The 27,396-nt window shown below is 38.5% G+C and overlaps 1 protein-coding gene across 7 annotated transcripts in view; it reads right to left on the bottom strand.

Annotated features, from left to right (window-relative positions):
- Positions 1-27,396, bottom strand: part of LOC124167108 — a 428,168-nt gene that overhangs the window by 175,181 nt on the left and 225,591 nt on the right. For all 7 annotated transcript variants that reach the window (XM_046544902.1, XM_046544906.1, XM_046544904.1 and 4 more), the window contains one exon: positions 11,248-11,508. In XM_046544902.1, the coding sequence (XP_046400858.1) occupies positions 11,248-11,508 (261 nt within the window). The remainder of the gene's footprint in view (positions 1-11,247; positions 11,509-27,396) is intronic.

Raw genomic sequence — 27,396 nt, 5'->3', positions numbered from 1 at the left:
AAATTACACTGTCAAACTTAGGTTTTTTGCCTAGTGTATATTTATTTTTCAAGCAACAGCAAAATCTTGAGGCGTGTTGAAAACGCATTAAAAATTTTGTTCGGGTTTTCTTTCATAATATCCCTTTACTAATGGTAAAATAAATAGGATATGAAAAAAAATCAGTTGGTAAGTTATTTCGGTCTTTAAAGGGTAAATAAACCTTATGCGGAATAAAATCAGCCCTCGATATGTCCTCAATGGATTCAAATCAGATACTTCGGCGGCTGAGAAAGAGATTATGAGGCGCAGATTAGCTTCCGGGTTTTCTTTCGTGGTGCATTTTCGCTTATACGTTTAAGTTACAAATATTTTCATAGAATTAACAGTGGCGCGGTTTAAACGAAACAGTATTAACCGGATTCACGACTTTATGAAAGATCGTGAGCAAGGAGTACAGAGTTCTTGACGGAATTAGCTCTGATGCAGATAGTGACATCAAGTGCGCCACAATGAAGCGTAATTGGCCTATCTTGTGTTCATAAAATACATGAATGAGCTCTACTCTCGAATAAGCAGTAAAATATACATTTTTTGCTGACGACGCTGTCGTCTATCGCGAAATTAGTTGTTACTCTGACTTTGAAATTATATCGTAGGATTTAAACAATGCTCATTTGTGGAGCCGAGAATGGACACTAGAACTTAATCTGAAGAAATGCACTGCGGTACATTTCTTATGTACCTAGGTCGTCAAAACAAATCGCCTTGCATATATTGAGGATTGTTTCAACATAAATTCTACACATGAGGTGTCCACAAATTGCGATAACTTCGAACCCATCGTGGAGAACATATATGAGAATTATGCGGGAGAGCTCTGAAGAATCTAGGATCGAGCATATGAGATCCAGTGCAGAAAGACTTAGTAAACTTAATAAAAACGAAAGGAAAGCTGCGCGATGCGTCAAAAATTCCTGAGGTCGTAATGAAAGCGTTACTCAAATTTTAAACGATTTAGACTGGGAGTCACTTGAGACTCGAATGTTACACGCTAGGCTTAGACAGCTTTAGCCATTGAAAATATATATCTTTCAGAGCAACACGGAGAACATCTTATTATAATCGCACGATAATTCCAAGTCCGACAGAAATGATAAATCAAAAGACATATTTTGCCGAACGGGTAAGTAATGGAATTATTTTTTTTCCACGAACGTTAAAGTACTTTGATAAATGCTAGTCGGATCTTTGTATGCCTGTTTCCTCTTTATTTGTTTACAGCTGGAATCCAAACACCCCCTGCCATTCACCTACTGAGGCGGATTGCGGGGTAGAATGTCGATAGATATGATAGCTGGGATAAGTTTAAAATCAGTGTTAGTAAAAATTTTACTTGACAAACTGTGTACTACTATAAGGGAAAATATTTATACATGCATTTGCTAATAATTCAGGGATAAAAGATGCGAGTCCACAGTGTTTTTCAAGCTGAGGATAATTAAGCAAATAAATACCAGAGGTTCCATGAATTACTTGAGGCCAGGCAAGGCACTACTGAAATTCACCCGATAATATAAAAGTTAAAAATTAGGAAGGGAATAAGCAATGGAAGCAAACAAGAATTAAAAAATGGTAGCTATAGGGGTGAAAGTCACCACTTACGAGAGGGGCACGTCCACAAGTTGTCTCCAATAGAGGATGGCCTGTGAGGAAAGGAAAGCTTAATAGGGGGCGATATATTGACTCCATTGGTATTCATCCCCATGAACTCCTACGGCAGCTCAAATGATGCGTCATCGCCAGAAAGGCTTGTGGGGAACTGTAATGGTCTTACCGATCGGTATTTTATTTACACGAAGCCGTTACCTGGGTCGTGATGCTTTGTGACTGGAGTAGAAAGTTAAGTATCCAGCGTGCTTCGTGATACGTTGGAAACGCATTGCAATGAAGGGTAGCGCCACTGCAAAAGCAACGAGCATTGACATTTTGTCCACCGCTTGAACCTATTGGTTACAACGAACAAATTACCCACATAGAAATATAAGTAACAAATATAGGTTACAAATAGGCTGCCGGCCTCGGTGGCGGTTGGGCCTACCAAACCATAAGTCGTGGGTTCGTATCCTGCCTGGGTAGGTAGTCCTTATCCTAGGAATAGATGTTTATATTCTGCTTTTGTACTGTTGGAACCCCCTCGGTAAAGGTCGTTATGTAATGTTTAGGGGGAAGTTGGAAAGAAATACAGCGATCGCAATGGCTATTAGTACAGGGGGTTTTAGTTCCCAGATGTGAAAATCAGTAGAGATTTTTGCCAGAAAAGTATATGGGACCTGTGCTATTTTTGATTTTTGTTTGTCGATGGACTGGATGGTATCGGTAGGTAATATTGATATATTCTTTAAGAAATAAACGGAAAACCTGCGAACAATATCTCCGAGAGAAATAATTTAATGATCCCCGAGGTTGATGATTTAATTTTATGATTCCAGATACTTTAAAGACTTTTGAGGGATCCGAGTTCGGATTCCAGTTACGTCAAATGATTTTATTACAAGTACCGGTTCGGTCTCAATCAGTTATAATAATTTTTTAAATGTATTTGATCCCAAAAAGCATAAATAATAGGTATCATCAATGTGTGAATGCTTTTCTAAATTATGCTGCCGTTGTTATCTTCATAGTTCATATCTGAAGGAGGGCATATAGGAAGTACGGGTTTCCCGCCGTCTTCGGGCGAATGAATGGACATACTACTCCAATATATGTTTCAACAACAAAAAGGAGTAAGCATTTCCACCTAATTCAATTAATATATCATATTTTTATTGTTATGCATTATGTATAAGCGGAAATAAGCAACCATTAAACTGAACTATGGATCAAGTTATCATGAAAGGCTCACGTTCAACCGGTGGTTTATTGACTTTTTCGTGAAGTTTTAGCGGCTCAAAACCGCTATCATTTTGAAAATTTCAGATTAAATACAGTAGACCCTTGTCGAAATTTAACTTTATCTCAAATATTAAAAAAATCATTTGAAAAAATGGGCAAAATTGTCACATTTAAGATACAATGAAATATTGACAAAGGCCATCTTTATATACCCAACAATTTTCCCACGATAATTACATTTGAAGAAGAACATAACGCATCACGAAAGAAACTGGTTGAACGGCATTGATGCGTCCTCTTACCAGGAACTCCGATTTGAAGCATAGTCTAAATAAAATAACTTTCCCTGCAATATTGAGGAATACAAAATAACAAATTTTCCCGAGAACATAGTACATAGCCAGAGCGGGGGGTGTAGGAGGTTTCAGCTACCCGGAAACAGTGGCGAATACCCGCGATGCATCTGATTAGGAGACCACTAGCCTAGATATATATTTCTCCATGAAATTCGGATTGCTGTGCCCATCAGCGACTCGAGAGGCGATTTAAGTAAACCCATTTAAATGACAAAACATTTAGCGACACACTGGAAAATTCTCCACTGTAATATTCGTGACTGCACTGGACGAAGGCGAGAGCCATACAGATCCAGGACTACCGATATCTCCCAACGACTTCGGTCGTTCAAGTCTCCGGCCGCCGCCGCAGCCGGATCCCGGGGGATCGCCCTTACGTGGGCCGGGCCTTGCACTCTCCGTGCGGGGGCGACGCGACTGTCGCGTGGGCCGTGTTTTCAAAAAGGAGCGCGCAGGGGAGGCGAGGGAGTTGCCGCCCCTTGGGACGGGGCGCTACGGCGGGAGAAAACGCTCGTGCCGTCGCTCACGCCGATACGCGCGCTTGCGCCTTTTTTGGCGCCCTTCCGACCAGAGAGAGGAGGCGGGCACTCGCGAAGAAAAACGCCGCTAAACCGGCGCCTTCTCCTACACCCACGATCTGACGGGTTTATAAGGGCAGGAAACGTACGCAATCCCTTAGCGGTCCTCCATGCCGTCACGAGACGAAGGTTGGGAGACACTAATATTCGCAAAGCAATGCACTCAATTATTATTAATTTAAGTACACCGGGAATAGCCTGAGTGATTAATTTACTGAGTCACCCGCAATGCAAAAACTATGCGATAATTTCACAGAGAAAAAAAATCATTCGTCCTGATCAAAATACGAACCGGGAAAACCCGATTTCCGGTCAGGTACTTCATTTATCTATTTACCTAAATTACCCCCGAAAACAACCCAATGAGGCCTTTACATCAGGAGTTTAAACAATGAACAACAGACGATAACACACACCCATGTCCTGGAAGGGGCAACCGAACTAGGCGGGACTCGAACCCGCGACCTTCAGTATGGTATGCGAGGACATATCCCCGCCGCCAGCGAGACCGACAAAGTTGAACAACCGAGACAGCACTCCTCTTTATGGAAATTTTCGGATCTTGAATTCCTCGAAAAAAATTCATTCGCCTTTACAATAAATAACTTTACATTATATTCAGGTATAAATCAATTGAGTACGACCAACTTAATGAAAGCATCTCGCGATGAAACATCCAATATTAAAAAAGATAATGACAGCATAATATATTACGCCAAACTCTTCCTTCTGCTTCCGCGAGCCTTCAAGAAAGCAGAATAAATCACCACGAATGTTCGGAAATAGAGCTTTATATGGAAGCGCACATAACTCCCGCTAACTCTGCACATGCGTCAACGTCACTTTCGGCACAATGCGACGAAGAGATAACGAAAGGTCATCACGTTGTGGACTTCGAAATAGTAACGTAGTGCGGCGTCTGATTTGAACTATTTACGAGTACGCTACACATAGATAAATGGTTGAGATTGCACATGACCTCTCATAAATTGCTTAACCAAGACTCCTCTTTCACCACAAACTTTCTAAATTTAATGCAACATGACACGGAAAGAATTACGTACAAGCGATAAATACGTCAACATTATTTAAAAAGAAATTGAATTAAGGTACTTTCAAATTCGGGAATGTCAATCCGCAAATGAAGATATAAAGAATCGCATATTACTATGCATTTCCATTCGATGGCAAAATCAGTGACTAATCTTCTATACAAATGGTAATTTTCAACAAAATGGCTAATTTTCTGCACTGGCAACAATATGTAAGGTTATCAAGGGGAAAATGTTTGAACCTTCGCATGGAGGTAAAAGTAGAATTTTTCACTCGTACCCGCAGAAAAAGACCCAAGATGAAGGATGGAGAAGCATGATTGGATACGTCAATCCTTGCGAATCCATGGTCTTTGGGTATATCTCAACACGAGCAGAATTTTCCCAGGAATCTTCTCAATTTCCCACGCTTTTTACTTCACTGGGTAACCGAAGCTTCATTGACAAAAGAGCATAGTTCATGTCAAGATGAACCAAAATAAAATAGGCATAGCTAAGTAGTAATAGTATAATACTAGAGTAATAGCTCAAGTTAAAAAGACAAAATAAGCCTGTATAATTAAAAATAAAATACTTTATAATTCCACATTAATTTAATACAGTACAACATAGGTTTCTACATGGCCCATTATCATCACGTCACGACGAATTAAATTTACGTGGAAATATCAAGTTATTTAAATTTCATTGCGTAACGTCTATTCCATGAAGTCAAGCCCGAAACAACGATTTACAAAATAAGGCTGGCTGAGAGGGAGTGATGCTTATTCTTTAAAGGACGGTGTAATTGCGGTGCAAAGTAAGTAAAAGAAGACTAATCGGAAGGAAATAAACCAGGATTTCATTGTAACAAAACCTAAATAAAAAATAAACCTGGGCCATCAGAACAAAAATAAATGGAAAGTACGTATATACAAAGTGGTCTCCTTGGTGAAAATGTTAACTAGCAGAGGCGACAGGTGGTAAAGGCCGTGAGAGGAGTAAAAAAGAAATGGTTGGAAGAGTAGGAAGAGAAGCGGTCATGGAAGAAAGGCGACAAAAGGGGACAAGGGAGTCACAGGTACAAGACGTGTCAAAGGCGGGGGAAGTTAAGAGTGGGCGCGGTCGCACAAACGACATGGTGGGAAAAGACACGCCACGCGTTCGGTTCATTCACACCGAAGTTTCCCGTAGCGTTACAGAGAGATATTCTATAGACTCCAAATTCAACAAAATTACGTTCCCATTTACTAAGAATCACATGCATCAAGAGAACACCCACCAACAGTAACCGGCCCAATAGCGCACATAGATAATGTCTTTGGAGGGAGGGACAGGGCCGGAACTCGAAGGGCCAAAGATCGGTTGCCGGCCTCCTCCTCCGAACCCCCTCTGCACCCCCCCCCCCGCTACAAAAAATATAATACACCCGTAAGTTATTTTTTGAGATGGGGCTGTATAAATTACACACTGTATGTTTGCTATTAAGAAGTTTTATTAATATTATTGTTTAATAATTTAAAATTAATGATAATTAATAAATAATTAAAATATAAAATTAAATAATAAAAAAATAAACTTTTCATATTTTGCCACCACGTGAAATCTGCTGGCTGGGGCACGTGCCCCATCTGTCCCATCCTAGTTCCGAGCCGGGCGCGGAGTTATGTATTTTAAGCCATTATACCACTTAAGCAGGAAAATAAACTATACCTCCAATTTACACTTGTATAATTCGTCTTATAAGGACAGCTTATCCATTAATTACAACTTGACGTCGCTACAATTAAAATAACAACCAATTAATTAAAACTAATCAACAGGCATGGATAGCACGAGCTATACAAAAAATCTTCCTACATTTTTAAAAACACGGTCTAATAGTTTTGTCTAAAATCTAAACACGGTCTTACATAATTTTGTGATTTAATGCCACTCCTTATATTGACGAAATGCTACAGCTGATTCGTATCAGTGAATTCTCCAAATGACAACGACAAAAATACCAAGACAGGAACTTGATAAGCATAAGAGGTTGATATCGGCACAGTGTATGAAAGAGGTAACCCTTATCTCTTACATTAGTTAACCGCACCGTAATTTGAAGAGATAAATTATTTTATTCCGTTGAGTATGAAATAAACAAGTCCTCTTGAGTGTAAGTAGATAATGTCACATGCATAGGCTGTATCAGTAATATCCCTGTCGTGATCAATTCTTTTTCGAAGTTCATGAAATTAAATATTCAATTACTACTTTGCGAAAGTACAAGTTTTGAATTTTATTTGCATTATTAGGTCCACTATCTCGATTATTTCCAAAGATATTATCGAGAAGTAATACACCATGTAAGCTAAAAATAAAGGCAGGAGTCATCGCCTTAAAATTTAATGACGGAATACATTCATTTCAACGCGACGATCATTGTTGGACGACACAAAAAAATAAGAAAAACAATTCAAATTCTTAAGAATCTAATTGCATCCACAACCATCCCGTGAAAGATATATACAGACTATGAAAGTTTTGATACGCGTCGTACCTTCCCAGAGTCCCTGGGAGTTCCACAAAACATTTGCATGCGAGGATACTTCTCGGACCAGTTCGTGAGAAGAAAAAAGTCGTGTATGACAATGCGAATACTTTCCACCGGCGCTGTTTTAAAAAAAAACGAGTACGCTCTTCCAGGCACCACGCATGGACTTCAACACTCGACGGGAACGTCAAAAAAAAGAAGAGTAAAATAAGAATGCGACCCAGATTCCCAATTTCGATAAGCGATAGTATCGGCGAGAATCCATACCTATTCATTCATCGGCGAGTGAACGGAAGAGATCCATCCTTGACTGACCCAGTTATGGAAGTGGGCCGATACGATGGAGGGTAAAAGAACGCATCTGGATGCACGGAAATAGGAGAAAAGACAGCGGCAACGATGTCATTTCTCGAAACGCCCATCTTTTTGCTGCACTTAAAGCAGAGGGGCCAACCAAAATGAATAGAAAGTAGGAGTCGAAATGATGTGGAACACGTGACCCGACATCTTGAACAAAAAAAAAATTCCTTACATTTTTCAAACCAAAACATGCTCTAACAGAATTTTTTTCCGTCCGCACTTTTATTTACTGCATCTGGAAGGAAAGAATCGGAAATCTATGACAAGCCCCTTAACGGCGGTCACCCGTGAATAAGCCACAGACAGGTGCAGAATGGATTCTCGGGTTTTCTACCGGGTAATTGGTTGCATGTCTACCACAGACATAAGGAGACATGCAGCCAAATACTCGGTGGAGAACCAGAGAATCCTTTCTGCACCTGATACGCCGGGAAATACTAAAATCTTACATCAAAGACTGATATCTGAATTGAGCATCGAAACGACGGCTATGGAAAATCTGACCCACTGGATAACCCGAGGAGTATTCTTGGAAGGAATAAATGATCCACGTCTAGCGTACCCTAATTTTTCTTAAACCCGAAGAAAATCGTCTAAAATGGCAAAACTATTCTCAATAACACACACAAGCATTATTTGTTATGAGTCGTGCCGTTGCTAATTTACCAACTCAAACTCTCTATAAAAAAGCTATCAGGAGCACTCAGGTAGCCGACGGCTTCGGAACACTAACCCACTGACTTTTTTCTCCTCTTTCCCCCAAAACTTGGGAGCCGTCGCCCCACCTGGAATGATCTTAGCGGTTCCGACGAACTTCTGCCTTACTTCTGAACCGCGTTTGGCGCTCGAGATAAGCAGACGTGAAATGACATTGGAAAGAAGCGGCAAGGTAACGGAAGCGATGCTAAAAAACGTACATGCCAATGATGAGAGAATGAGACCAATACTACACTCTAGGGATCTTGAGCATATTCCACCGAATGATTGAGAAATAGGACTACGGAAAAAACATTTTATCAAGAAAACAGTCACCCGGCAGTTGCAAAACTGCATAAACGCAGAGAGTACACGATGCGCCTCTAACGCTCATCAACCGTTCAAGTACAACAAAAGATAATTCATTAAATGAGCCTTCCTTCCGGTGCACAGAAAAAGTTCCACTTAAAATGGGCCAATTTTCTAATGATTTTTCATCTAAAAAAATAATTATTCTCGTTACTTAACAAGTACCACACTAGAAACTAGTACCAAAATAACTTGACCTCATCCAAAAAGGTTTAATATCTTAATAAAACTGATGATACAACAAAAGTATAACCTGACTTTTCTCCTCCAAAAGCCGATAAAATTTGTTAAGTGGATTTTACCCCAGAGATACTAATAACTTTTAATTTTAATAATAACCATCTCGCTTACATCAAGCCAGAATCACTGGGACCCGGTGACAAATTAACGAATTCGTCCCCCTTCGACCATGCCCTCCGGAATTAGGCATTTTTACCAGGCATTAAAATATCCGTTTAATAGTGATGCATGTAACGTTGCATCCGCCTTAATATTACACCAAAAAAACTTTCCCACTATATCAGTCTCTTGCCCTCCTCACCTCCTTTTCCAATTTCGTGTACTTAAGACCACCAGAATAGTGAAAATATACTTGATCATATGAAACACTGTGGCAAAAAAGGGGTCGCGAATAAAAATTATAAATGCGGACTATTTTATATCGATGTTTATGTGGGATAAATTCCATCGTGTTGCGCCCGAAAAGATTGCGTTTAAGGAATGAGATAGTCAGACATATGTCTAAAGTCGACCAACAAAGCAGCCGAATGATTCAACAATTCATCGTGTTCCGAAATCAGAAACCAAATGTCGACCCCATTCAGATTTTTAATTTCTCGCTTCCGTCCCATTAATTCGATGAGACTGACCCATTCGCTCCCACCTTTCGTCGTGTCCCCCTCGGCGAAGCAGCAACAATAGTGCGCGGAAGCGATGTCTTTGGAGAGGAGGAGGGCCAAAGATGAAGAGGTTCCCAGCGGTGTCGCCGTACTCAAAGGGCCATAACGGTGAAGAGAGAAGAGCCGCCACGCCAAAAAGGAGGCACGCCATGGGACAAGAATTTTCGGAGAGGCACTCCCCGCTCCACATGGTGACGGCGGACGTCCGCCCGTAAATTACTTCGGAGTGCCGCGAGGAGGAATTTACTCTCCACTGTTCTGCCGCTAAGTACTCTCGCCGCGGTGATTATTTAATGGACAACATTGGCCTCTCAATTATCATCTCTGGTCAACAATCCTAAGATTTATTTGACACAGCTCTCCACCCGATTCTCGTATCTCTAATCAATGCTCTATATTCATTCATGTGTGTTCTGCAATGTGCAACGAATTTATATTTTCCATTGTTGTACATAATAATTTGCAAATGATTTTCAATTTTTTCTATACTTATACATTAAAATTTAATAATTATAGTAATTTAGTACCTAAGATGAGACATGATGTAAAACGCAAATGCAATGTATTCCATTCTTAAATGTAAAATATTTATCTCTTTGTTGCATATTTTCATTTTTTTATCGATTTAGACTTATTACTGTTAATCATTTAAATGATTGCTGAGCTGTAAACTATTAATACACAAAGTTCATATCGGATGTAACAATCAGTGAACAATAAATGATATTTACTATTATTACCAGCTAATCTTTTCACACCTACGTAATTCTTATCTTTAACATTCAATACATTTTATTCGAAGTATTCATTTTCCGTTCTTGCCATCTAATTGTCCCTCGACGATTGTCTTCATCAGACCATTATATCATTGTTAACTGTCATGTAATTAAAAGCTAAACGTTACGTTCCAATCGATGTTAGCGGCTGTGTGTTCTGATTGGCTGAAGGACGTACCAGCGATCGTTTCAGCGACGGAAAAAGGATGTGACGAGTGATGGAAAAGGGATGAGATTTCCATCCCTCTAGCCATAGCGGAAAACTATCTCGTGATACATAGATTTTTTCGCCATCATTGGAGAGATCGCTAGAGCTTTCCCTCGAAAGGGATGGGAAAATTATAGTGAGATTCAGGCTTTAATACCGGGGAGAAGGAGGTCCGCTTAAAAACCTGAAACGGTTAAAGAGGAGGAGGAGGAAGTTCACTCAAATAACCTGAACAGGAGTGTTGTTACTCTAAAAATTGTATGTAGCCTTGATGGCTCCGAGCTAGAGATGTGGTTGGACGGAGGGAAAAATTGAAGGAAGAATCCGAGGAAGATAAGAAATAAACTCATGGGTTAGATGTTAGAAATTCATAAGGAAGAAGAACATCAGGGAACAGAAGTAACTAGCTGGTTTGGGAAAGGTAGAAATTGTGAGCTACAGGCACCCAATCTTGGGATTGAAATACCATAAAAATAACAATAATCCCAAGATAAGAACACCAATATATCCATTGGCCGCATGGGAATCTTCAAATGGAAATGAAAAGGCAAAATCTGACGTTACCTTGCATGACTGGGACCCTGTCTGCCGACTTGGACTTGGAGAGGCATCCCCGGACGATGTCCCCATTAGCCGGCGAGAGTTTGTGGGCTTCCCACCAGTCGGGGGGCCCGTACAAGGCGCTCGAATTCATGGCCCCCCGGCGATGGCCCCCGCTCGTCCACCGCTCCCTCTGCTGTCCGTCGAGTGACGAGCCCCTGGTCACGGCCTGCAGTCGACTGTGCGCAGGCTGCTGGACGCCAGGTCCCGCACCCGGGGGAAGATCTGCAGGGGGGGAAAATTTGCAAAATGATACCCTCGATACATGACTCCGCATTATCAGATGGACCGGGGTGGTATGGTTACCTAGACGGACAATTGTCATCCGTCAATTTGACGGATAGTAATTATTTTAAATATTTCTAGGTAGTGTTCCGAGGTACATGAACGTGATGTACCTAGGAAAAATTGCAAACACTTTTAGAAGTTCTAATTAGAGCCATCAATAGTAAAGGTACAGGTATAAAACTGAAAACTTATGTGAAGTAATCCTGATGGATTGAATTGCTACTATTAGACTGATTCTTCAGTAAATATATTGTGATTTATATAAAAAAGTTGAAAACGTGTTACGTGGTACAACATTTTCCCCCACCTATCTAACTTGGAGGAAGGAAAGCATACGTGCGATAAGGAATCTTTGCAGGGCGAGGGAACAGGAGAGTGGAGAGGCCAAAATTTTGGAGAGACGATGACGGAGGAGACGATTTCGGAGTACGTGGTAAGGTCAGGGTTGAGGGTCAAACCAAATGAAGATCCCAACAACGTGGGAAAAAATCTAACGCGCCCCGTATCTCTCACGACTCTTTTGGGAGTATCTTGATGGGCAGCTTGCTCACGAGGAACACACGAGAAAATTGCCGGTGTGGGCTATGGGGATGGCAGCTATAAAAGAATCCCAAATAGGAACATAACCATCATCTTAAACCTACATCGACATCAAAGGCATCCCGAGGTGACGCGTTTCCACGTGTTTATTGACGCATCCCGACGAAAAATGAGAGGAAAGAATCATCAAAATATAGGAATTTCACACTGGTTAACGGTATAATCATCACATCGCTAACATAGGTAGCGATTACAATAAAAAAGTTCAGTAGATGCTTCGCTGTGACTTTAAAAATATAACAACATAAAAACACCCAGGGCATCTCTTCCTAACATTTACGTTTCCATACATTTTATGCTGTTCCACGTATAGTTACGCTCATTACCATCGAAGCTGTAGCATTACTTCAAGTATTATAAATATTAACTGCAAAACTCGATCATCAACATTATAAGGACTCGATGACTTGAATGTAAAACTTTTTATGTTCCACTTGTTCCTATTATCCATTATTTCTCGAGTGCATTTGAACCTACAGCGATTTAATAAAATAATACTATTAATAATCTGAAAATGACACCGTTCTATAATATTAGGTTGGGAACTAATTTCCTGCCGTTTGTAACATTCCGCATCTCAGTCAATGTTTTTGGCACAATGTTTAAAGTTATTGGAGGAATAATATTTTGTTCTACCGGAATCTGTGTTTAGTTCTTTTATAAAGACGAATTTATGTAACTTTTCCGATCGTTAAAATGGAATGCAAAGTTGAGAAAAATGAGAATTTTCGGCACCTCCTTCTTTCAGCTTTTAATCAAGGTTTTAAGGCCGCAGAGGCTTCTCGTATCATTTATTCTGTGTATGGAGTGGGTGCTATAATTGAGAGAACCGCTCGCGATAGGTATTCTAAGTTCAATTAAGTAGATTCGTATGCCTGAAACAAGAAGTTCATCCGCGTAAAGAGATCTGCGCATGGTTAGACCTTGCTGAACGTTGGAAAAAGATTTAAACAGCAAAGGAGAAATCACAATTGATTGATAAGTTGTTAATTTTTACTGATAAATATTTTTTTGTAAAGTCGTAAACAACAAAGGAAAATATCTAGTGGATTAATTCATCATGCGAAACTAATAGATAAAGTGGAAATTAGAGTTCGTTGCGTCAAAGAAATAAAGGCATTACTGTTTTCAGCGTAAATTAACGGCGCTGCGGTGGTCTCAATTTGAAATGCTCGCCTGTGCCTAATGACAATATTCACGGGAAAACGTTGCCATTGCCAAGGCCGCTGGCAGCCAAATACGGTTCTCAAGAAGTGGAGCACAGCGATACATCAATTAAGGAAATGACATTAAGTCAAGGCAACTCATTTCAATGACCAAGCGAACAAGAAAGTAAATAAGACCTCCATCATCATACAGCATAAGGCGAAGAAATGACGAGTCAAGGATGAAAACTATAGATCATACATAACAAAATTCATCAAAGATAAAGCATAATTATACGTATCGTACTCATTAATCAAATATTTTTACGGTATATGAAGTTAACATGCTAAATTCACACGTTTCCGATGACACTGAAGTTTGCCGTATAGTATAAGGACTTATAAAACGATCAATGGATACAAAATGACTTCACATCACGTTCCACGCGTAACTGACAATAAATATTGTAATCGAAATTCATTGTAAGTGTCCCTCTTTGTTGATCGTTGTAGATTCCTAGTTGTAAAGGCCTTTGTGCTGTTTACGTGGAGAAGAAAATAAATAAAAACAAAAATTGTGTAGCTATAGACATGTAGGTAGTTCATTTAAGACACTCGATAAAACAGAGGCATGCATAGCAGAATATTAGAATAATAAGGCAAATACTGAGTTAAACACGATAAAAATGAGCAAATTTTATACCATTGGAATGAAAAAAATTGAATTGAAATAATAGTGTGAGTTTCAGGAAATTCAAAAGTGGATAAATTTGCTAAAGTGGAGGAAATCAAGCTTTCTACGAGTCAATCCATTTCAAATCACCCAGGCAATGTTGCTCGACATTTTTAATTACCCTGATTTTTTATCATTACTCCCTACTAGAAGACAATAACAAAACAATATTTGAAAAAAAAAATATACAAGCCAAACTTTTTTTGGGCAGCCATTTTAAAAAGGGCGGCTGGGCAAATTTAGATGAAAAACGTGGTTCGCATAAAGTTTAATTTCGAAGCAATTTTAAAAGATATCAATATAATTAAAAAAAAAACTAGTGTGTTCAGCATTAAATGAACTTTAAGAAACCATTTTAAAAAAAAATTCTATCATAAAAGCAGTTAGTTAAAATCTTCCCGTAAAAACTCGAGAAAAACTTGTCAATACTAACTCGTAACACCATAAATTTTTATGAAGCAAACGACAATCACGAATAAAATGTTATTTATGAATTGAATACTCAAAAAACTACTTGCGGTTAAATTTTTAGTACTGAGAATGCACCCCTTTTTTTCTACACATTGTCAAACAATGCCGAAAGCCTTATATCGTCAATTTTCGCAGGTCAATACCTAAAAAGGGACTAAATTAAAATAAGTGAAAATTTTACAGAATTTTCTCAATACACATAAAAATATCTAACAAAAAATTAATGATTGAGGCTCCAATACATTTAGAGTAGTGGAGCAATGAATTTCAGTTAAAACGAAACCATTCTACACCCTCCTGCAGTGCAAACAAGGGCTTGCGCAGTTCAACTTAGCACACAAGGGTCTGATTAAATAATTAAATAAGCTATAAGTTTTATCTAAACATTAAAATTGCATTTATAATTAATTATTTTTTTAAATTTAGGCCTGCCTTACATTTGTAAAAAGATTTATTTAAAAATCGAAATGATTTGCGTGATCTGCATCGTAACCACCATCTGTTGTAACCAACACGCACTTGCAGGAGTAAGCTACAGTTCAAAATAAGCCAATTAATAAAGGTATGCCTAAATTAAAAAATACAATTTTAAATGTAATTTTAATGTTTTAGATAAAAATTATTGCTTGTGTAAATATTTAATCAAGCCCTAGTGTGCTAACTTGAACTGCACAAGCCCTTGTTTGCACTGCAGGAGCGTGTAGAATGGTTGCGTTTTAACTGAAATTCTTTGTTTCACTACTCTAAATGTAGTGGAGTCTCAGTCATTATTTTTTTGAGCGATATTGTTATGTGTACGAAGAAAATCATGTAAATTTTTCACTTGTTTCCATCCAGTCACTATTTTAGACGTCATTCTTTAAGTATAACGTCAAAACAATAACTTTACAATGACACATAAACGTGAGCGACATACCTGGAAACCAATCAAAGGAGGGCTCACAACATAAACATTTAATATTTATAAAAAAATTATTCATATACAGCTTTCAACATATAAAGCTACAACTTCGTAGGAATCCATATGCTATAAACTGTTAATAGCACACGCTTGTAATCTTCGAAGAATATATAAATGGACATACGAAGGGCACATGCTGTTTAAGTACCTTCATTTAACGCGCAATAAAAGGCTTCAATGCTCTAGTGGATACTGAGTGAATACACGATGAGAAACATGCATTAAATTTATTCATATTCATAGCGGGAAATTGTCTTGGGATTTTCACGAGGCGACAAGTCGCTGCGTGCCAAATGAATAAAATGAAATACCCACGAGCGACACAACCTTATATCTATCAGCCAATAGTTCCCCAGAATTTAGCTCGTACAAATTACGTGGTTATATAACATATTTAGCCTTACAAAATCACTAGTCATGTAATCGCAGCACCTAAACTATTACTTGAATCTCCACTTCCAATATTCGCTCAATTTTCCGAATGTTTGGAATCTCAATTTGACCGACTATCTAAGCTCACCTTTCTAAAATGGGAACCTTTTTTTAACCCTTGTATCGGCATTCTAACAAATATTACAATGACCTATTGACGTATAACAAGCCTGACTGTTTCATCAACTCTTCGTCACAGTTACAGATGGAGCCCGAATTTTAAGAGGACGCATCTCTCCTTCCGGAGGTATTTTGCTTTTTTCGTGACGAGTTAATCTTTTAGAATTACGCTGCTATTTTTAGGATGCAAATAGAAGACTCATTTCAAAATTATTTTGCGTCTCTAATAAGTAAATTTTACTACTTATTAAATACCGAGGCAGAATTTTCAAATTCAAGTGATAGAAATATTTCAAAAAGGGTTTACTATATATGCTCTGAAAATTTCAAAAGTATTGCATACGCTTTACTCGTGTTCTCATATATACTCATCCACAAAATCTTCATGACATCATACTCTTCCACAAAACGACCAATAGGAACGCACCAAACCAAACCCAAAACCTATAAAACGGAAAAAAAACTTGCATCCCACACTTAAAATCTGAAGACGCCAGCTGCAACGCCGGAAAAACTGTCGTCACGAAGATGAATGGACGCGGAGGACTAGCAGTAAACCTAGATGCCCATACGCTTTACTCAAGTAATGCTTCATGAAAAGAAAGACCGGTCGATCGGGAGAGATAAGTCCTTTAAAAGCTCGCGTTTGACATTGTAAACGCACGGGGTTGACCATCAAAAAGACTCACGAAATGCGTAAGATGCCAACTCACTTTTTAAACCGAACACCACCGAAAATATGTCATGGGTAACGACCTGCGTGCATAATAATTCCTTCAATGTTGGCCACATTAAAGATTTAATCGAAAATAAAAAGAAGATTGTTCCCATCGACGACGGCACAAATGATTCGGGTGCACCTCTAAAAAAAACTGCAATGCTCAAGTCAAGGCCTGAATCAAACTGGTTCCCCAATGCCACCATCGACGAATAATACAACTCTTATCGATGAGCGTGTTCCTGATCAATCAATCAGATTTAGATTAAATCCCATAAACCGCCCCTGGCATCTCTTCGATAAAAATTAATAGCCTTGGAGAGGAAAAGAACGCCTCCAACGAATCAGCAAGAAGAGGCTGTTTATTTGATTGGAAGCGAGGCAGACATTAAAATATTATAACCCCAATCTATAATTAACTCATGTAATTTCTTTAATATGAATTTCCCCCGACACTTAAATTGTTTCATAATTGGGAACCTTAACCTTCATTGTCATGACGCAACCCTTAAAAAAATTTGAGACGACATCAACAGTGGCGCCGACTCCATGGGGCCTGAGGGGGCCCGAGTCCCCCCAAAAATTCATTACAGATGTGAGGAAAAAAATGTGACAGGCTTGTCAATTTTCCCCGGAGTGTCCAAATATCGACATTCGAGTTGTCAGGGTTCTAATTTTGATCATATGGCTCTTATAAAATACTTAAAAAACTTAAAACTTACTACTTATAAAATTTACCGGGGCAAGATCCCCGGTTTGGGTCACCCCAATATTTTTTGTAAGTCGGCACCCCTGGAAATGAACAGGGTCTAGGAATCGCTCATAAATACTCTACACTATTAATATAAACTGTGTGGAATCGCTCATCGCTTTTCATTGAGAGTCAAGATGAGTAAAAAGGAGTTAGTGGGGCAATAAATGTGACAGAAGAGCAATATAATACATTACGAAAAAAATACGAAGGGCTAATACAATAAGCATGTGAAAAGTAATTGCACTAGCAAAAATCTCGATTCGGATACCCAAAATGCATGATTTATTAGCAGTAAAAGTTTGGATGATGTCTCCATGTTTCTGGGCTTCACCGCGTGGATTTTTTTTTATGACGACAGTTTCTCCGGTATTCCAACCGGCGTCTTCAGGTCGAATCGACCAACCAATTCCAACCGGCGTCTTCAGGTCGAAGCGACCTGAAGACGCCGGTTGGAATACCGGAGAAACTGTCGTCATAAAGAAAAATCCACGCGGTGAAGCCCAGAAACATGGAGACATCATCTAGACAACGCCGCGGAAAACTACGCAGTAAAAGTTTGGGTTTTAACTGCACTTGTGGATGACTTCACTAAGCAGATACTTCACAGCATGATGGCAGTTTTTACCTACTATTAGGAATTATATGCGCATAAAAAAGTTCAAGTAGAAGAGGAGACATGAGTAATAATGCCAGGAAGAAAGAGGAGGATTATAATTTTCGTTAAAGACCTGTGTCCACACCACTAAGGACAAATACGGTCACATTGAAAAACCTTTTCGCGAACAAAATAAGGAATCTTGTCCCTCCTCCGCAAATACACCTCTAATCACAGTTTTCAAGACTTTCTCAAACTCTCCCTCTTTCGCATCATGATTTTATTTATTTTTTGCACGATGGGTGAAAGGAGAAATCACTACGCTCAAACCATGTTTTACACCTTAACACGAGGCAGTCCACAGATCAAAGAAGGGATTCAAACTGATTGCTACCAATTTAACGCTTTCTAATATAATAAAGCCATTTTGCACGTAAAACTTCTAAATTTTACCTAGGTAATATCTGTTTTAATCTAACATATTGTATAATCTAATTATTGTGAAATTTTACCCGACCATTCATAACTTAAACATATCCGTGCATATTAATATTCAAATTAATATTTTAGTGAAATCATGCATTTTTTCTATGATATTACAGCTGTAATTACAAACAGCATTATGCGCGAAGCGGATTCTAATACGCTGTCAAGAAATTTAGGCACACAAAAATCAGTTGTTCAAACTTGCGTTAACCGTGTAGTAAAAAAAAATATATTCATAAAATCGGGTTCTATCATGTTATTTATTGTTCCATTGTTATATAAGACCCACTTTTTTATAGCAGCGGATAATATACTACCAAAATTAAATGGAGAATCATTTACAGGAACCGAAAGCTGCAATATTATTACCTTATTAATATTCATATTTTGCAATTTTTTCTCGATAATTCAAGCAAATTAAACCAGCCATCTAAGACCAATTTCTTGAAATAAATGAGTAATTTTTATATCCCATGAGAAGAGCTGGTTTCGTTACCATTTCAAAGAAACAAAAGGATTCACCCCTGAACCAGTAAATTTCCAACAAAATTTATAAAATGCACAATCAGTTGTGCACACTTGCGGCTTCTTCAGGTACCCCGACGCCATCAGTGGGTGAAATTGGTTGTACTCAGAAATAAATTCCCTGGAAATGTATGCAGTCAGTCGTAATCATTCATTGAGTCAATGATGATACAAAGGTACACACAGCATTCCTGAAAGCATTCCGCTCGTTAACTTTTCTGAATTTAAATTTTAGTTTACATTGTTTAGCTAGTCCTTTTGGGATCGAATTGTGCGTCGGAAAACTAAGAGAGCAATCTCCGTCCGATTGAACGAACACAGTAGGGCTCTCAAAAATAAGCAATGTGAAAAATCAAGTAGTAGAGCATGCGCTCACTAATTCCGGGGATAAGGTTATGATTGATAAGGCAAAAGTCCTAGCTAAAGAAAAGAATTATTTTCCTCGTATCATCCGGGAGGCTATTGATATTGAAAAAGTAGCAGACACTTTCAATAGAGATGATGAACATAGACTAAAGACCACTTGGCTAAGAGTCAGGTGCAAAAGCACGCCAAAATCGAGGTCCACGACGCTGATTGGTCGCACCACTAGCAGGCCACCCTGCCAGTGGTGCGACCTGAGGATGGTATATACAGAGGGCCATAATTATTTTCTGGCTGCTCTCACTCTAGCAATTTCATTTTTTTCTTCACACAAACAACATTCTACACTCCCAACAGTGCACATGCGCCATTTTTTAAATTAACGTTGTAAAATGGCTGGTTGGGTTGAGTTTGACTCTACGGTACAGCTAAAGATATGAGCCTATGGCGCGGTCATCCTGCGAGATCTGTAGGCACACAGATCTGTCTGAAGATGCGGCCAGCATAGACCACGAAACGTCATCTTGAAAAAAAAACTTCGACGCAGGTAATCCGAAAAACATGGAGGGAATCGAATTATACGAGTTCCACTACATTTTAGATAGTGACCTCGTTCGAAGGGAAGAGACTGCATCAGTGCATCACTTATACGAAGGGGAAAACAATCGCTTTGGCGTGAGCTGGAGAGTGTGGCGCGTGGGGCAAGCAAGTAAACACGGCTTGCAGGGGAGGAGGGATCGGGTTCCCACGCGGAGAAACTGGTAATGGGAGGCGGGTACTACAACACGCAACTTTCACAAACGCCGAGCACGGAGAGCACTGCTGACTCATTTGATTCACATCCCGAACGCGACATGGGTGGAAGGTGTGAAATAAGTTGGAGGGATTTTTCTACTCAGAGACCCTTAATGGAGAAATGTTAAAACCAAGTCGACTACATAGAAGAGGTCCAAGTTTGTACCGTGAAATCTTGATCTTTGTTTCCACTTGAGTCGCATTATAATTAATTTTCAAAAGAGTAGATAGCGCGGCGAAGCATGCCGATACATCCTTTTACGAAATATTTCCAATATTGTTTGCCGTCTCGTGTAATAGTATTGAAAATTTGTGAATTTGAAATATCTTAATACCATGAACATAAATTTCGTTTAATGCCGTTTAGTTATAGCTTACTTCTCCTAGATATTCGGATCGTTCTTCCGTCTGCGACGAAAATGTCCACTATTGTAAGCCCAATAACAAGCGCAGTTGGTGACAACACGTATAGGGGCCAACGGGAGAATTCTCTATTTTTATACAGGGTGTTTCATGAGGAATCTGCAATACTTCAGGAGGTTATAGTTGAGACAATTTTTTGTCCATAAACAAGGGGTCGCAACTCCTTAGTTACTGAGCTACAGCAACGTAAACATTGTTTCAGATGCACTCTGCAGATACCACAAAAAGTTTTTCTTGGGTATCCTTCCTTTTCGACATTTTATTTAAAACTTTGGCTTTTAAAGAACATTAAATAATTAAGATTGGACGAAAATGTGTGATTATAATTGTCTGAAACAATTTATCTTTGAGATTAATTAAACGAAAGATTTGCGCCAGTATCAACAATACGAAAGCGCAATCTCGCCCATTTTGAGATTGTATTGCCACAACTCAGTAACTATGGAGTCGCTACCCCTGTTTATGGATAAAAAAATGCTTAAAATTTTCTCCTCTTCCAGCTCCTGAAGTATAGCAGATTCTTTCTGAAACACACTATTATATGCCTTTGATAAATTAGGTATACAGACTAAAAAGAAGAGCGTATCCAATCCCAAAGCAGGTAAAACGTTATATTATTTGTTAATATACCCAATTATTACACTTTCATTGCCCTCTTGATTATTAATTCGCCTAAAACTAGTTATTTTCTCTGATTTAGCTGCATCTATGGTTAAAAGTTTCCTCATCCCCATCATTTTCATTTTCTTAACACATATTCAAGTATAAAAATTTCGAATTAATAAAAAAATACAACAGAAAAATTGAAAATATGATGACAGAATAGTTACGAAAAAAACAGAAATTATTGAATTATATTTTCAAGCTAATACAGGGAAGAATGAATACATACCTCCTGCAGACTCTAGAGGGAAATATGTTTGCAAAACAAGACAGTAAACACTAGATTCTATTTATAATTTTCAGCTAGCTACGGATCACTGCAGCCACTTCCAAATCTAATGCAAATACTGATAAATACCCGTAGACACAACAATTCTAATGGCTTATGCTTAAAAAAAAAAAGAAGCATGATGTGCTTCCCTCGCGATGCATGAACTTAGAATGACACGTATCTATTTATCATATAATTCTCTTTCCACATATCTTTCACTTTCACGCAAATTGCCACTAATTACATCACTTGATCGAATGAGGGTTAGAGCTTTTAGCGGAAAGACGTACTAATGTATAATGCACGAAATTTTTACCAAATGACTTGGAATCTGCGGTCCGCTACAGTCCCCTTGTGAGTCAGAGTAAAATGTCAAGGGCAGTGGCACATTTGCCCACCACTACCAAAGCATCATAGAAAGGTGAATGAGGAGGGACATAACTTGGTAACAGCAGTCGCAGATCAAGATCAGACCTCATGATTCGAAGAGCTAGAATCAAGTCCACATGGCGCTCAGATCATAATTTTTAAGTGGGCGTGTCTATGGAAAAAAAACTTTCATCACATAAGACTAAGAGGAAAGGTGAATGGAAAGAATCTCAGAGTCCTGCGAATAAACTGAATACGTGGACTACTGTCCGTACGAAAAGTAAGAGAATCGAGTTTGAGCGCTCATAAAAATCATACCCTTTAAGATATTTTAATGATTTTATTAGTTTATTTTCTTGCCATATTGCGCCTTTATAAATATGATTGATTGTTTATCCTACCACATAATTACAGATACTTGAGCATAATCTAAAAAAGTACCAGCTTTTTTTAAAGCCTTTCCAAATACACCTCAACTTTAAACGTTGGACAAAGTTACACGAGCATTATTATCTTTACCAAATTTATACATAGATGATTTGAGGCGTAACTTTGTGAAAGTTATTCATTATGAAGAATGAAAAAGATGAAACTTTGTGCTTTCAGATGGAATTGAAATTGCGGACCGCAGTTTCTAACTCATTTGATTAAAATTCGTGCATTATGCATTAGTTAGTCTTTTTCCTGAAACAAAGTTTCTTCTTTTCAATTCTTCAAAATTTATATATGTAATTAAGTAAGGGATTTAAGCGTAAATCTTAAGTTTCATACGTCTCCCACCATTAAAACTAATGTAATTTCATTATATTGAATGTATTGTATAGAATTATTGCATGAAACAACATTTTTGAGCCACGGTTGCCCGTACGAGGTGAATTTTGACATTGATGTCACTGGTTAGTCTTCCTTTTCTAGGTATACGTAATAAATACCATAACATATAGTAACATACGTAATAAACTGCTTACAAGCATGCGTTCAATTTAGAACGATTTTTCTATATTCTCGCGAAGCGATGGGCGCTGGCTGCTTCGTCACTTGGCAAAAGCACGGTGCCCACAGCCGCTGTTTTTACCGAGATTTTAGTCGTTAAAATGTTTTGACATCGCTGCAGAAAATCAAATATACAACTCTCAAAAACATACTTTAATGAATGACCTCGTCAGAGGTATTCAAGAGGTCTTTCAGTAAGCTACTGTAAAATTGCATCTCCATCAGTCATCTACCGCAAAAGCAGCTAAATATACCACCATATACATAAGTCAGAAGTGAATACGTGGATTTACCTCAGCAGCTAGCTTTCCTCTTCAAACTGAAGCGCCAGTTCGGCTTCACGGCAGCTATCCAAACAATGGCTTTAAATGGGGAAGGGAAACACCAAATGCTCTCGTTGAAAAACAACACTATACAGGTGTCGGTAACTTCAGAAGGGAGACAGGAAGCGTTACTATAACTTCCCTCGGTGGTGGCTCGGGAGCAAAAAATGGCACGGTGAAAACACGATCACAAAAAGTAACGAGATTAAAAGACAAATACGACGTCCACTTAAAATATCGGTCACCACTTGTTCATTTCATATCATCAATGAGAGCATAACGCCAGATAATATTCCGGTGGCGATATGCGATGAATTAGCACAATAAATAATCCTCGTCAATTTCCCAGGAATATCAGTATCCAAGATAAAAATAGTAGCACTAAGTTTCTGTTAGGTTTGTCCACAGTACGTTTTCCGCTCAAAAACACACACTTTAGCTGCAAAGCACTCTTTCAAATATGTTTATCCCGATGCCTGGACATTAAAAATCTCTCCAATTTCAATCATAGAATTTACTGACCGTTCGTTTTGAATATAGCTCAAAAGAGGGAATAAATTAGAAATGCGTGGTTAGAACCTGACTCTAATGACCTATGGTGTTTTGAAAGACAGATTTCGGGATAAGCTAGCCTTAAGGTTGAGTCGGAGATCAAATAGCAATAAGCACAAAACAGGGTTAAAGTCAGGAAAAGTCAGATCCTCAGTTCAGGCAAATTTAACGTTACGGCACACAAAATGTCAACGTAAGCACCTACGATGAACATGTCCACGTAGTTCTGATGCCAAAGCTAAAACGGGAACCACGGTCCGTAGTCAACCTCTCTTCCGAATGGACTACTGCGACGAAGGAACGACAAAAAAAATAATGGCGAAAGAACGGGACCGCGTTTAGCGTCAGCACGAATGTGAGCCCGGTCGCTCACGAAACGGTCACGAAAACGTCGCCAACCCGTCTGCTTAGCACGCCCACCGGACAACGACTGTGTGTGTTTGGATAGGTGACGCGGCTTCGAACACACGAAACCTTTCAGTCACGGTGACCGCCCGAGAGCGTCGGAGACTTCAATGCCCGGAGTGGGGCTTTGCCGCCGATAGCTGCTGGGTCGCAAGGGCATCATCCCCTCTTCCCTTCTATATCCACCCTAAACGAGCGGGTCGAAGGACGAGGAGGGGGAGTGCGGAAAACTGGGCCGACAGGTGAGAGGGGAGAGGGCAGGTGCGCCCATATGCCACCTTCCCTTTCGGGTGACGTGTCGCTGTTCTCGCCGATTTACAAGTGCGCCTAACCTTTAGGGAGTAAAATATGAACGAGAGAGCGCTGCAGACAGTGGCGTAGCCAAGGCGGGGGTCCGAACCATTCCCCTCCCCCCCGAAATATGACAACACAATTATTTTCCTTCATAATAGAAAACTAAATATTGAATAAAATCATGGATTTATAAAATCTTACTTTAGCAAATGAAGTTTTTGCGATTATGAAAATTGTTAAAATTAGTTCAAAACCCTCTACTTAGTACCATGTTTTTCAAAAACTTTTTCCCCTTGGTTTTGGATCCCCACGAACAAAATTCCTGGCTACACCCATGGCTGCAGATTACGTGAATTCCGTATAAAAATCTATAGTAAACAGTTGTTGCTCAAGAGTAATTATATTATGGTTGAATACGCTTCAGGAAGCAGCATAAGTTATGAGGTTTTAACTCCAGATAGCTGACGCCAGTGGAAACCCAAAATTCGCGCGTTTGCCCTGTTGCCAAATCCCCTGGACAAAGGCAAAGTATGAGTTGTCCAGAGAATCCGGCAACAGGACAAACTCGTGGCCAATCGGAGCACTTGACTCGAAGTTTCTGCAATTTAAAAATGGTACGTTTTCAACCTAAACATCATGAGCAATTTTACACTCTACTGGCATCAGCTAACCAAGGTTAAAATTTCGTGACATAATCTTTCTCCACCCAGCAAGGAGATTGAAATTACTTGCGTTTTAATTTTTCATTTTCTAGATGGAATAATTTCTTCCCAATTTTCTCTACCACATCACTAGAAAACGTGGTAATGCATTTTCCAGATATTACAAAATCCCATCCTCATTATTTTTAATTGGAATTAAATTCATGATTGATTAAATATGGATATTTTTCCGTACACATTCGCTTGACTTTTGTTGCATAAAAATGTCTCTGCGAAAGAAATAATGACAGGTAAGATAGTCACTCTCAAAGTTGAAAAGGATGTTAAAAATTAATCCTTAATTACCAATGTTATTAGTATGTTTCGCAAGAAGTTATTTTCCAGTAAAAACTTCACACAACATACACTACATAAATCTGATATTCTGTTCATTTGAACTTCAGAATCTCATTCCTAAAATTTTAAGTACACTAATGAGTAAGGGAACACCAAAAAAGGCGACTTTTCATTGTTGGTTAACTACTTATTGGGTACTTGATTAATTGGGTACTAGATAGATTCTACACAAAAGTTGTTAAAAATCAATACTTCTATTGCATTGTTCTATAACTATTGAAGCACACAGAACTAAGTGTGCTTAAGAGAAGTATTTAAATACAAATGGAAAATCTGGTAAATCCACTAGTGTTATACAAACACCATTATATAATATCCACCATATTTTTTTCAACATTCAACTGCGTTGTCTTGTTTTCATAGTAACAACTGGAAAATTCTGAGACTAGATCGAAGCTACGATCTAATTATTTTCCATTTTACCATACTTATCTACAATGTACCCAATATCGGCAAGATACGCCAGAAAAGGTTTTCCAAGCCATTGTAATGCCTATTGTAACTTTATAAAGGTTCATATGCAAGTATGGGAGTTCTTGCGGAATCGATCACAATTTGGTCGTTCACTGTGACTCAAAATCGTTATTCATTAAAAAAAAGTCGGTAGATGGGAAGGAAAGGGAATTTACGGCGAGAAAAATCATCCAATTTCAGCCAATCTCTCATAAGTAGAATTAAAAAAATTGAAAGTGATCCCTCATTTTACAAGAGTTGGTAATGTCATTTAATTTCTGTCATTTACGCGTTCAGAGAGAGCCTGTAATTGAGTGAAATAATAGCTCAAAGGAGTTTGAACAACAACGAACCACCCAAGACCCATGACCAAGACCGAGGAGTAGCTAAGAAGCGGTAGCCAGCTCGCTATAAGTTCGTGACGCCAACAACTCATCTACGAAATGGTTGACCAACTATTTTTCATCAAGAATAGCATAAGAAGAAAGAGCATTGTAAAAATAAGAGACTCTTCATTTCTACATTTATTACAATCCACAATTTAAATTAAATTGCAAACGGGCCCATTATATACTTTCCTTATTTACAACAGCAAGGTTCAAGGTAAAAAAATGCCGCAATCATGCTGTTTTCAAATAATTCCATATAATTATCACATTAAAATATCTATCGTTCAAAAATCTACGAGCTATGAGTATCGGACGAAAGTGGAACAAAGGTGTAATCGATTAAATGACAGAACTTAATGATAAAGTTAGAGACAGAGAATGATAGAAATTGAATGAGACAATACTCTTTACTGAAGAAACAAAATAACTTAATCAGCTGCAAAGCTGACTCAGTGATGATCAAAGAATTCCCTGACGTAAAAGTTATTAAAAGGGAATTTAGCATAGAATGATGACATTGCATCTACTGATATCGAGGTACCTTTTTTCCATAAGATAATTTCTTACATTTAATTAGATGAATTTAGATAATGTTAAGATTAAAAACAGAAGAAATATGTAAAGGAGATTTCTATTGAAAAAAAAACGAAAACAAAAACTTTATTTTAGGAGATTTGTAATAACAGAACTGGCAACCCATGATACTACGAAAAATGTAGGTATCCTAAAAAGTACACAAAAGCCGAAAAAATGTGAGAAAGCAGTAGATAGGTATCGCACTTGCAGGCAAATGAAGGGCAAGCCAAAACTTCATCATTTTTTTCCGCAAACCCCACGAATAATAAAGAACGCATACCACAAATTCCATATTATGCCAACCTAAATTCCATAAAAATCATATTTATAATGTAATAAATTAATTATACGATCATAG

This window comes from Ischnura elegans, chromosome 10, assembly GCF_921293095.1.
Source record: "Ischnura elegans chromosome 10, ioIscEleg1.1, whole genome shotgun sequence".
NCBI lineage: Eukaryota > Metazoa > Arthropoda > Insecta > Odonata > Coenagrionidae > Ischnura > Ischnura elegans.
Note: the sequence above shows the minus strand (reverse complement) of the source record. Positions and strands in the feature narration are given on the sequence as shown.